The following is a 12,915-nucleotide window of genomic DNA, read 5'->3' on the forward strand; positions in this document are numbered from 1 at the left end:
TTGTTACCCCTTTGACTTGGAAATTGAGATGTGAAAGTCGTTGTTCTCTAAGAAGCCAGGAGAGGTCTTGCAGTTTGTATTGCAGTGTATAGAATGTACGTGAATTTGTAATCCTTTAACTGGAAATGATATTTTATTTTACTCACTTTCATAATGGAAAATAGATGTAAAAAATGTAGCTGTTTCCAGGTAAGGATAAAATCATATTAATGCAATGGTTTTATATTTATAAAAACTATTCCCAGAAAATTCTAGAATTCTGACAGCATGATTACAGTTTGTTTTTCAGTGCAGTGTCATATCATAGTTTGCTGTCAGCTGGCTTTAAAGCTCAGCCCTATCACTCTTATTGTTGAAAGACCTAGGAAATGTCTGCTTTTCTTAAAGCCTGAAAAATAGAGCTTTTTGGACTGTAGGTTAAACTACACTGTACTTGGTATATTTTTATGGATATTCCAAAGATAGTTCTCCTCCAGTTGACCCAAAGAAACTTGTAATTATGTACTTGAGCATTCCTTTGGAGAGAAATACCCAGACTATTTAGATGGTTTGGAAGTGTAGGGACCAAGTCTTAGATTTGGTCAGTTCTCGTTCTCTTTCCCTCCCCTGCCCACTCCCACGCCTCCCCTGGTCTCTGTCTCTCTTCCAAAATTTTTGGTTTAGAAAAGTAGTACATTTATTACAAGGAGACCTGTATCTCTTACTTCAGTCCTAATACTATTCTGATGAATTAACTCTTTTTTGGTGTGTGGACTTACCCACTTTTCTAAATATTCAACAAACCTATGAAAGCACATGCACACATGTATGTTGAGCTCTACCGTGTAATTGCATCTTTATTATGTTTTTTAAAAATGAGATTGTAGATTATTTCTTACTCTGATATTTTTGTTATGAAGTATCTGATATATACAAATCTGGGTAAGATATATATATATATGTGTGTGTGTGTGTGTATATAAATTATGAAGCATAATAAAACCAACATCTTAGAATAGAAGCCAAGGTATACCATTCTCAAGACTGTTGAACCTTCTGATGTTTAAAAATCCCATTCTTCTGTCCCCAACCCCTGTCAGCTAAATTCTATCCTAAACTTTTACAATATTATTCCTTAACTCTTTTTAATGCATTTACTACATGTATGAATACACACACAAATACATACATATATCTATTGCATGTGTATTCATACATGTAGTGAATGTGTGCATACACACATATATGGATATATTCTGTAAATGTGTTTTTATTTTACTGTTTTTATTTTCACTTTTATAAAAATAATGAGCAGGTGTACTTTCATCATGTAGCAGATACTGTTCTGAGCAATTTACATACACTAGTCATTTAAATTTCATAGCTCTTTGCAGTAACTGGAGCCATTTTCACCCTTTTATATGTGGAAAATGAAGGCACTGAGAAAGCAAGGTACTTTCCTGGAAGGCATGTGCCTTTGAAGTCTGGCTTTAGAGTGCACAGATGGCAATCTAAGGAAGGTAGGACTAGGATTTTCCCCTCTCACCATTTTGTGACTTTCTGTAGTTTTTATCTTTCAAGGAATTTTGTCCATCTTAGATTTTTCAACTTGTTGAGTTAATGTGTATAGTCTGTGACATTTTCTTGTTATCTTTTTATATATTCAGGATCTCTATGATATGCCCTTATTCACTCCAGACATTGATTGTGTCTCTTCTTCATTTTGGTCTTTCTGGCTGCAGGCTTAACAGTTTTATCAATCACTTTAAGGGACCAGCTTTTGACTTAATTTTTCTTTGGTACTTTTCTGTTTTCAGTTTCATTGATTTCTGATTATATCTTAAATTGGCTTATCTTTTTCTTTTGATGGTTGTAGAATTCTGGACTGGCAGGTTTTTTCCAGCATTCCAAAGATGGCATTCTGTATTATTTTTGCTTTCACAGTTTCTTATGAGAAGGCTGCTATAGACTTGTTTTGTCTCTCTGTAGGCACTATGCCATTTTTTTCTGATTAATTTCAAGGTTTTCTCTTTTCCTTTCACTTCAGTGATTTAAACACTAAATGCATTTTGTTGTTGTTGTTGTTATTTGTATTATTCTTCTTTGTTTTCTGTAAGCTTCTTGAATCTGTTTTTTTGTTTGTCATTAATTTTTAAATTCTCAGTCACTTTATTTTCCAGTGTTTCTTCTGCTCATTCCTGTTCCTCTGCTGTTTCTGATGTTTCTATCACCCTTATGAACACTGTTTGAAATTGTTCTGTAACTCTTGGATTCATTCTTCTTGGACGTATTTTTCTCTTTGTGATTCTGGCTTGGTAAATTTCTTTTGACCTAACTTCAAGTCATTGATTCTTTTCTTAGCCATGTCAAGCCTCTTTATGAGCCCATTGGAGGAAAACTTCATCTGTATTACTTTTTTTTTTTAATAATTTTTGTTTGTTTTGGTTTTAGTTCCAATATTTCCATTCAATTATTTCATAGAGTTTCAATCTCTACTGAAATCTCCTATCTGATCTTGCATGCTTTCTATAAAATTTTCCATTAAATTATTTAATGTATCTTTCATAGTTATCTTAAGTAAACTGTCTGATACTTCTGACATCTGTGTCATAGCTTGGTGTTTTGGAAATGTGTCATTTTTTACCTATCTGTATGCTTCTTAATTTTTGTTAAAGTTTGACATTTTGAATAAGATAGTAAACATTGAGTTAAGTATTGTTATATTTGAGATGAACACTTTTAAAAATAGTATTAAACCTTACTATTAGGAGTTTTTATTAGTCAAGAATTGTCTGACTTTGATATTGGTTATTGCCATGGTTACTAAAAATTTTTTTATCTCCAGTATCTCATCTTTGGCTTTGATTTCTCTTTTTCTGATTTCCTCAGAGAGAATCTCTTTCTTACTACTCTCTTAGCTTGATTTAACTGTGTTGCTAGGCTCTTATTAGTGATGGGCAGTTGGGAGAGAGGAGATCTCTAGTGTTCGGATTAAGCCTTAGACAGGTGTGATATCCCTGATCTTGTAGGTATGGCCTTCAGAATTGCTTCATCCTATCCTCCATCCAGCTTTAGTGTTTGCCTGGTACTTCTTGCTGACTCTGCCTCAAGGATGATTTTTTTTCCTTCCTGTTTCCTTCCCTTGTGGCAAAATGTTTCCCCAGTGCTCTTGATAATGATTTTTGTTTCTTCTCCCATTGTAGGTTAAAACATTGCTCCTTACCTAGAGGCAGGGGAAATGAATGTGGGTAGAGTTTTGACAGGGCTTCTGGACCCCCTCCAGCCAGCACCCGGTGAGACTCTTGCTCAGGGTTTCTTTATTTTTTTTTTTTTTTTTTTTTTTTTTTTAGGGTTTCTTTAATATTCCTTTTGAACACCCAGAGATTTTCATGAAGGACAAAGCCTGTAGGAGGGTGCAACTTCCTCTACCCATCCCCCATCTCTGATCCTCAGAGGTTTCACATGCACACACTGTTTCAGTCAGTTCAGTTCAGTCACTCAGTCGTGTCTGACTCTTTGTGACACCATGAATTGCAGCACGCCAGGCCTCCCTGTCCATCACCAACTCCTGGAGTTCACCCAAACACATGTCCATCGAGTCGGTGATGCCATCCAGCCATCTCATCCTCTGTCGTCCCCTTCTCCTCCTGCCCCCAATCCCTCCCAGCATCATGGTCTTTTCCAATGAGTCAACTCTTTGCATGAGATGGCCAAAGTACTGGAGTTTCAGCTTTAGCATCAGTCCTTCCAATGAACACCCAGGACTGATCTCCTTTAGGATGGACTAGTTTAGAATGGACTCAGTGCAGTCCAAGGGACTCTCAAGAGTCTTCTCCAACACCACAGTTCAAAAGCATCAATTCTTCAGCACTCAGCTTTCTTCACAGTCCAACTCTCACATCCATACATGACCACTGGAAAAACCATAGCCTTGACTAGATGGGCCTTTGTTGGCAAAGTAATGTCTATGTTTTTTAATATGTTATCTAGGTTGGTTATAACTTTCCTTCCAAGGAGTAAGCGTCTTTTAATTCATGGCTGCAATCACCATCTTCAGTGATTTTGGAACCCAAAAAAATAAACTCTGACACTGTTTCCACTGTTTCCCCATCTATTTCTCATGAAGTGATGGGACCAGATGCCATGATCTTCGTTTTCTGAATGTTGAGCTTTAAGCCAACTTTTTCACTCTCCTCTTTCACTTTCATCAAGAGGCTTTTGAGTTCCTCTTCACTTTCTGCCATAAGGGTGGTGTCATCTGCATATCTGACGTTATTGATATTTCTCCCAGCAATCTTGATTCCAGTTTGTGCTTCTTCCAGCCCAGCATTTCTCATGATGTACTCTGCATAGAAGTTAAATAAGCAGGGTGACAATATACAGCCTTGAAGTACTCCCTTTCCTATTTGGAACCAGTCTATTGTTCCATGTCCAGTTCTAACTGTTGCTTCCTGACCTGCATATAGGTTTCTCAAAAGGCAGGTCAGGTGGTCTGGTATTCCCATCTCTTGAAGAATTTTCCACAGTTTATTGTGATCCACACAGTCAAAGGCTTTGGCATAGTCAATAAAGCAGAAATAGATGTTTTTCTGGAATTCTCTTGCTTTTTTGATGATCCAGTAGATGTTGGCAATTTGATCTCTGGTTCCTCTGCCTTTTCTAAAACCAGCTTGAACATCTGGAAGTTTACGTATCATGTATTGCTGAAACCTGGCTTGGAGAATTTTGAGCATTACTATATACTAGCATGTGAGATGAGTGCAATTGTGTGGTAGTTTGAGCATTCTTTGGCATTGCCTTTCTTTGGGATTGGAATGAAAATGGACCTTTTCAAGTCCTGTGGCCACTGCTGAGTTTTCCAAATTTGCTGGCATATTGAGTGCAGCACTTTTGCAGCATCGTCTTTCAGGATTTGAAATAGCTCAACTGGAATTCCATCACCTCCACTAGCTTTGTTCATAGTGATGCTTTCTAAGGCCCACTTGCCTTCACATTCCAGGATGTCTGGCTCTAGGTGAGTGATCACACCATCGTGATTATCTGGGTTATGAAGATCTTTTTTGTACAGTTCTTCTGTGTATTCTTGCCACCTCTTAATATCTTCTGTTAGGTCCATACCATTTCTGTCCTTTCTCAAGCCCATCTTTGCATGAAATGTTCCCTTGGTATCTCTAATTTTCTTGAAGAGATCTCTAGTCTTTCCCATTCTGTTGTTTTCCTCTATTTCTTTGCATTGATCGCTGAGGAAGGCTTTCTTATCTCTCCTTGCTATTCTTTGGAACTCTGCATTCAGATGTTTATGTCTTTCCTTTTCTCCTTTGCTTTTCATTTCTCTTCTTTTCACAACTATTTGTAAGGCCTCCTCAGACAGCCATTTTGCTTTTTTGCATTTCTTTTCCATGGGGATGGTCTTGATCCCCTCTCCTGTACAATGTCACGAACCTCTGTCCATAATTCATCAGACACTCTGTCCTATCTAGTCCCTTAAATCTATTTCTCACTTCCACTGAATAATCATAAGGGATTTGATTTAGGTCATACCTGAATGGTCTAGTGGTTTTCCCTACTTTCTTCAATTTAAGTCTGAATTTGGCAATAAGCAGTTCATGATCTGAGCCACAGTCAGCTCCTGGTCTTGTTTTTGCTCCCTTTATAGAGCTTCTCTGTCTTTGGCTGCAAAGAATAGAATCAGTCTGATTTCAGTGTTGACCATCTGATGATGTCCATGTGTAGAGTCTTCTCTTGTGTTGTTGGAAAAGGGTGTTTGCTGTGACCAGTGCATTCTCTTGTCAAAACTCTATTAGCCTTTGCCCTGCTTAATTCTGTATTCCAAATGCCAAATTTGCCTGTTACCCCAGGTGTTTCTTGACTTCCTACTTTTGCATTCCAGTCTCCTATAATGAAAAGGACATCTTTTTTGGGTGTTAGTTCTAAAAGGTCTTGGAGGTCTTCATAGAACCATTCAACTTCAGCTTCTTCAGCATTACTGGTTGGGGCATAGGCTTGGATTACTGTGATACTGAATGGTTTGCCTTGGAAATGAACAGAGATAATTCTGTCGTTTTTGAGATTGCATCCAAGTACTGCATTTCAGACTCTTTTGTTGACCGTGATGGCTACTCCATTTCTTCTAAGGGATTCCCGCTTGCAATAGTAGATATAATGGTCATCTGAGTTAAATTCACCCATTCCAGTCCATTTTAGTTCACTGATTCCTAGTTAGCACTTGGGTTTAGCAATTCACTGAAGCCTTTCAGCCAATTTTGAAGCAAATGCTTGGGTTCAGGCTCTCCTTGTAGGCACTGTACATTCCTAGATTTCAGGTGATTGGTGGCCCTACCTTCCTGAGGGGTTTGATAGGTTCAAGAGAGTTCATTGACTGACACTTTGTCTGTCTTTTCCCTTATTGTTGTATGATGTTGATGCTCTTATATTTACTCTCTGTATCTGAGCAGAAAGCAAAAGGATAAACCTATTTTTTGAAAGAGTAAGCTAAAATGAAATTGTGCTTAAATTCTGCCATGTAATTTTAGAGAGCTCTGAGGCATGGGTTTCTAGAAATTGAATCCAACTCTAAAGTTTTAGATGACCAAGCTAAATTCTAGAGAGAAAAGTACAGAGTTTAGTTCAATTATTTATTGACTGTTGTTATATGAGTTCTTATAGAGATACGTTATTGCATCCCATTTAAACTTAGTTATTTAACAGTCAGTTTGGTAAGTGGTATTTGTTAAGTGGATTCTTCTCCTGCCTGTGAAATCCCTGGGCATTTCTTCAAAGTGTTTGACTTTTAAATGTTTTAAAATAAGAATGTAGCTGGAGAGTATTTTCTTACAAATTGTAATGATACTAGATTTTCTGGTTGTCATTATATTTAATGTTGTAGTAGGCATTCATATATATTAATACATTTTTAAATTGATACTTCTGTTTGGGGAAATTTCAGTTTCAAATTAATGCCAGGGAATACATAGCCTCATTGCTGACATATTATTCTAAAATTTCTTTACAACTTGTGGGAACCTTTTATCATATGATATGATATATGAGTCTTTGCTGAAATACAGTATATCAGGCACTTGAAAAAGTTTTATCTGTTCCAAAAAAGAGACAATATGTTATGATAAATATATACTCTTTCATTAAAAGATATTCATGAGGAAATAGGCAATACAATAGAAATGCATTCTAAATTTATGTCACATTTTTCAGCTTCATCCAGGATATAGAAATGGGAGTTCTCAAGGCATAATGCTCTAAGTAAAGCACTTGAGGACAGGTGTATCCATCTATTCATTTCTCCTTCAGTATCTGAAACAGGGCTTTTCATGTCTAGAAACTGAACAGATTTTTAGTGAAAAATTAATGATGAAAATTGCTTAATAATAACACTAATTTTTTTGTCTTATTTTGAAGTAATTGCTTCAAAATAAATTTCAATTTGACAATTATAGGCAATAAATTATTTTCTTAAAATAGAAAATGATGAACAATTATTTACTGAGATAATATTTTCAATTGTTATGAATGGTTTATTAAATTATTAAGTAAGTGAGTTTTAATGTCTAATAATTTTTCTATTGCAGAACCATGGTTATGAACTTTCAGAATAACAACCTTTAATTGCTTAAGGACTTACAGCTTTTTCAAGTAATTTAGCGTTCTTTGATTTGTTATACAAAAACAATTCTATGAGATATATTATCATATTTTATGATTCTTTGTTGTACAAATGAATCACAAAAGATTGTGATTATCCCTTAGTTACAGTTTGTGAGAAAGGTACACCTCAAATCCAAGTCCTAATCCTTTTAAATCAGGCTTCTTTTCCATCACATAACACTGCTTTCTCCAATTTGCTACTTTAAGTAATGTTGAAGTTGCAAGAGATCTTACATCCAGTTCTGACTTTTAGCACAGCAGTTCTGATTGTGACTCTGGGCATGAAGTTATCCAACCTATATTTTCTTTCTTGTGCAACCCTTAGAGTTGTAATCCAGCTTTTGCCTAATACCTGTGTAATGACAACCAATCCCTAGTTGTCAGTGATTATATTAAGTCTTTGTTCTAGATACAGTGTTTCATCCTTTTAATATATAGTTTATATGCTAACTGAGAACATAACTCATCTATAAAATATTTATATGCATATATATAGATATAGTTACTTGACAGTATATATAAATATATAGTATTTGATATGTTTATGAATGTTGATCATGCCATCTCAATGCAGCAGGCAGATTAGGAGCACATCATGTATGTGTGATTTTTAGCCTCTTACCACTTAGGCAGCTACATACTTCATGAATTCTGATTAGTGAAATTCTGATACTCAGAAGTACATCTTGGCACCTACTGTCAAGAAACACCAGACACAATGACTGTGTTCCCTCGACTTCTTTAATGTATAGCAGGTAAATTTGGATGGCTTTTCTCCGTTTAGAAAATAGCTTGTTACTTTATCTCCGTCTCATGTTATTTAAGCCACTGATCACTGTATCTTCTTATCTATTAGAAAACAGCACTGCACAAATCACCTCCACAGGAAGCCTTGTATTCCAGAACTTTGAGGAAAGCATGAGTGGTGTTTACACATGTTTTCTGGAGTATAAACCTACTGTGGAAGAAGTCATCAAAAATCTCCAACTGAAATATGTTGTATATGGTAAGAAAAGGTTTTAGTTCTAGTTTAATATTTCTTAACGTTTTCAAATATTTACATATTTTAACAAGTTTGTTTTAAAGGGATTTTGTTATTTTTAGTCTTAAAGAAAAATTTATGCCTGCTTGTATTTTGCAAAGTGCTTTGTAAGCAGTTAGTGGTAAGGGAAGTTCTTTTTTCTTCAGGAGAATGTTGACTTTTACAGATCAATTTAAGACAGTGAATAAAAACAGGATGGTAGAGAAGTCATGTTTTCAGAGTATGAGGGTGATACTGTATTCTGTTCTGCCTTTAAATTCTGAGTATCATTTTTGATGGTTCACTGCCATCCTCCTGAACAAGAACATGAGTTGCCACTGTGTGTAAAACCCTTTTGTGATAACAGTTGGATCTGTTGATGTCTGAGACTGACAGCTGAATTAGTAGTGGAGTGGCCAGGGGAACAGCCTGAATGGAGGTTCCCTGTCATTGGTGGGACCTACATATGGAGACAGAGTCATGGTTGTCAAGGATGCCCTTGTCTCACCTTCAGAGTTTCTAAACCTGTTACCCTACAGTAGCAGGTTTTATAGGTACAATTAAGTGAAGATCTTGAGATGAGAGAGCATCCTTAATTACTTGGACTGGCCCTGGGCATCCACAAGAGTCCTTAAAGAGGAATGCAAGAAGGCCAAAGGCAGAAAAAAAAAAATATGATGAAATGAGAGGCTGGAGAGAGGGGCCGTAAGCTAAGGAGGCAGCAGATCTCTAGATCCTGGAGGTGGCAGAGAAGTGGGAACCCCCTGGAGCTTCCAAAGTGAATGTACCTTGATTTCAGCCTTGTAAGACTCACCTTGAACTTCTGATCTCTGAAACTGTAAGATAATATATTTGTGTTATTTTAAGTGACTATGTATGTAGCTTAAGAAGTTAATATACCATTGGAAGCAGTAGGAAACTAATGTACCATTATTTTCACAGCTGGGATACAGAAAATGGCTGAATTATTAATAGTTTCTTGATCATTTTTTGGTCAATAAAAAACACTATCCCATATATTCAAAGAAAGACATAATTTTCATGAGAAATTATATTAACTTTGTTAGGCAAATAATTTGTTTAAACTTTATAATCAGCCACACTTCATTTTTGTTGTAGTTTTTTTCTATAATATATGATATAGGCTTGATATAGCTCCAGTTAAGCTATTTCAAATCCTAAAAGATGATGCTGTTAAAGTGCTGCACTCAATATGCCAGCAAGTTTGGAAAACTCAGCAGTGGCCACAGGTCTGGAAAAGGTCAATGCCAAAGAATGTTCAAATTGTTGCATAATGCCACTCATACCACACGCTTGCAAAGCAATACTCAAAATTCTCCAAGCCAGGCTTCAACAGTATGTGAACTTCCAGATGTTCAAGCTGGATTTAAAAAAGGCAGAGGAACCAGAGATCAATTGCTAACATCCATTGGTTCATAGAAAAAGCAAGAGAGGTCCAGAAAAGCATCTATTTCTGCTTTATTGATTATGCCAAAGCCTTTGACTGTAGATCACAACAAACTGGAAAATTCTTCAAGAGATGGGAATACCAGACCATCTGACCTGCCTCCTGAGAAATCTGTATTCAGATCATGAAGCAACAGTTGGAATTGGACATGGAACAACAGACTGGTTCCAAATCGGGAAAGGATTATATGAAGGCTGTATATTGTCACCCTGCTTATTTAACTTAAATGCAGAGCACATCATGAGAAATGCTGCACTGGATGAAGCACAAACTGAAATCAAGATTGCTGGGGAAATATCAATAACCTCAGATATGCAGATGACACCACCCTTATGGCAGAAAGTGAAGAACTGAAGAGCCTCTTGATGAAAGTGAAAGAGGAGAGTGAAAAAGTTGGCTTGAAACTCAATATTCAGAAAACTAAGATCATGGCATCCGGTCCCATCACTTCATGGCAAATAGATGGGGAAACAGTGGAAACAGTGACCAATTTTATTTTTTTGGATTCCAAAATCACTGCAGATGGTGACTGCAGCCATGAAATTAAAAGACGCTTACTCCTTGGAAGAAAAGTTATGACCAACCTATAGCAGAGACATTACTTTGCCCACAAAGGTCCATCTAGTCAAAGCTATGGTTTTTCCAGTAGTCATGTATGGATGTGAGAGTTAGACCACAAAGAAAGCTAAGTGCCAAAGAACTGATGCTTTTGAACTGTGGTGTTGGAGAAGACTCTTTAGAGTCCCTTGGATTGCAGGGAGATCAAACCAGTCAATTCTGAAGGAAATCTGTCCTGAATATTCTTTGGAAGGACTGATGCTGAAGCTGAAGCTCCAATACTTTGGCCACCTGATGCAAAGAACTAACTCACTGGAAAAGACCCTGATGCTGGGAAAGATTGAAGGCATGAGAAGGGGATGACAGAGGATGAGATGGTTGGATGGCATCACTGACTCAATGGACATGAGTTTGAACAAGCTTTGGGAGTTGTTGATTGACAGGGATGCCTGGCATGCTGCTGTCCATGGGGTCGGAAAGAATTGGACATGACTGAGCGACTGAACTGAACTGATGATATAGATATGTTATTTTATGTAGTTTATATAGTTTATAGCAGCTATACTTTGGAATCTCTCATAAGGGTATATTCACATAAGCTAAGAAATGTAACAGTGCTTAAAATGAATGCTGATTTATAGTAAGGAAAATGATAGCCAGTATTTGCTGAGCATTTATTATGTGCCAGGTAATGCTGTCTTTTTATGTATAACTATAGTAAGAGCAAAACACATATAATACTTATTTTTGCAAGGCATTCTTTTTAGATTTTTAAATTTATTTTTGGCTATGCTGGATCTTTGTTGCTGTGCACAGGCTTTCGCTAGTTGTGGTGAGTGGGGGCTAGTTTCCAGTTGCAGTGGGTGGGCTTCTCATTGCAGTGGCTTCTCGTGTTGCAGAACATGGGTTCTAGGGCTTGATCTCAGTAGTTGTGGCACATGGGCTTAGTTGCCCTGCAGCATGTGGAGTCTTACCAGACTAGGGATCAAATGTCTGTTCCTGCATTGGCAGTTGGATTTTTAACCACGGGACCACCAGGGAAGTCCTTCAGATTTTTTTTCCCTAACTTCTCTTTTGATTTCTTCTTTGACACATTGGCTACTTAGAATTATGTTCTTTAATTTCTACACATTTGTGAATTTTTCATATTTTTTTCTATTAACTCTAATTTTATTATATTATGGGGTCACCCAGAGTCGGACATGACTAAAGTGACTTAGCAGTAGCAGTCAAAGAAAATACTTTGTATTATTTCAGTCCTTTAAAATTTATTTTGATTTGTCCCTTAAAATAGTTTCTATCCTGAGAATGTGCCATGAGCACTTGGGAAGAATGTATGTTCTGCAGCTGCTAGATGGAGAGTTCTGTAGATACCATTTATGTATATTAGGTTTTGGCGTTATTTAAGTGTTGTATGTCCTTGTTGATTTCTGCATAGTCGTTTATTATTGTAAGTGAGGTATTGAATTCTCTGAGCAATATTTTTAATTGTTTATTTCTTTGATTATTTCTTTTTTTCTTCTTTTGCTTCATTTTAGTGCTTTGTTCTTAGATGTGTGTGTTTATATTTTTCTCTCTTCCTGATAGGTTGTCTTTTTTAATCATAAAAAAAATGTTGCCCTTTATCTATGGTAGCATTTTTTGTTCGTTCTAAAGTTTACTCTGCTTGACAGTTGAATAGCCATTCCTACTTTCTTGTGATTGCTGTATATATGGTGTATTATTTTCCACCATCACTTTCAGTCTATTTGTATCTTTGCATCTAATGTGTGTCTCATGTAGACACTAAGTTCATTGCTTTTTAAATCCAGATTCACAGTCTCTGCCTTTTGATTATATAATAATTCATTCACATTTAATGTTATTTATACAATTGGATATACTTTATCATTTTACTTTATATTTCCCTGTCTTGTGTGTTGCTCTATTTCTCATTCAGTTCAGTTCAGTCGCTCAGTCATGTCTGACTCTTTGCGATCCCATGAATTGCAGCATGCCAGGCCTCCCTGTCCATCACCAATTCCCGGTGTTCACCCAAACTCATGTGCATCAAGTCGGTGATGCCATCCAGCCATCTCATCCTCTATTGTCCCCTTCTCCTCCTGCCCCCAATCCCTCCCAGCATCAGAGTCTTTTCCAATGAGTCAGCTCTTTGCATGAGGTGGCCAAAGTATTGGAGTTTCAGCCTCAGCATCAGTCCTTCCAATGAATACCCAGGACGGGTCTC

General features: G+C 36.7%; 1 protein-coding gene across 5 annotated transcripts in view; it reads left to right on the forward strand.

Annotated features, from left to right (window-relative positions):
• The window catches only part of ZPBP (zona pellucida binding protein), a 163,173-nt gene that overhangs the window by 17,778 nt on the left and 132,480 nt on the right, over positions 1-12,915 (forward strand). For 4 of the 5 annotated variants that reach the window (XR_008717529.1, XM_055589665.1, XM_055589666.1 and 1 more), the window contains one exon: positions 8,498-8,647. The exons of the other annotated variant lie outside the window; for it this stretch is intronic. Coding sequence is in view for 3 of the 4 variants with exons in the window: in XM_055589665.1 (XP_055445640.1) it covers positions 8,498-8,647 (150 nt within the window). In the remaining variant the exon portion in view is untranslated. The remainder of the gene's footprint in view (positions 1-8,497; positions 8,648-12,915) is intronic. 5 annotated transcript variants of the gene reach the window in all.

The sequence above is a fragment of the Bubalus kerabau genome, chromosome 8 (assembly GCF_029407905.1).
Source record: "Bubalus kerabau isolate K-KA32 ecotype Philippines breed swamp buffalo chromosome 8, PCC_UOA_SB_1v2, whole genome shotgun sequence".
NCBI classification, from domain to species: domain Eukaryota; kingdom Metazoa; phylum Chordata; class Mammalia; order Artiodactyla; family Bovidae; genus Bubalus; species Bubalus kerabau.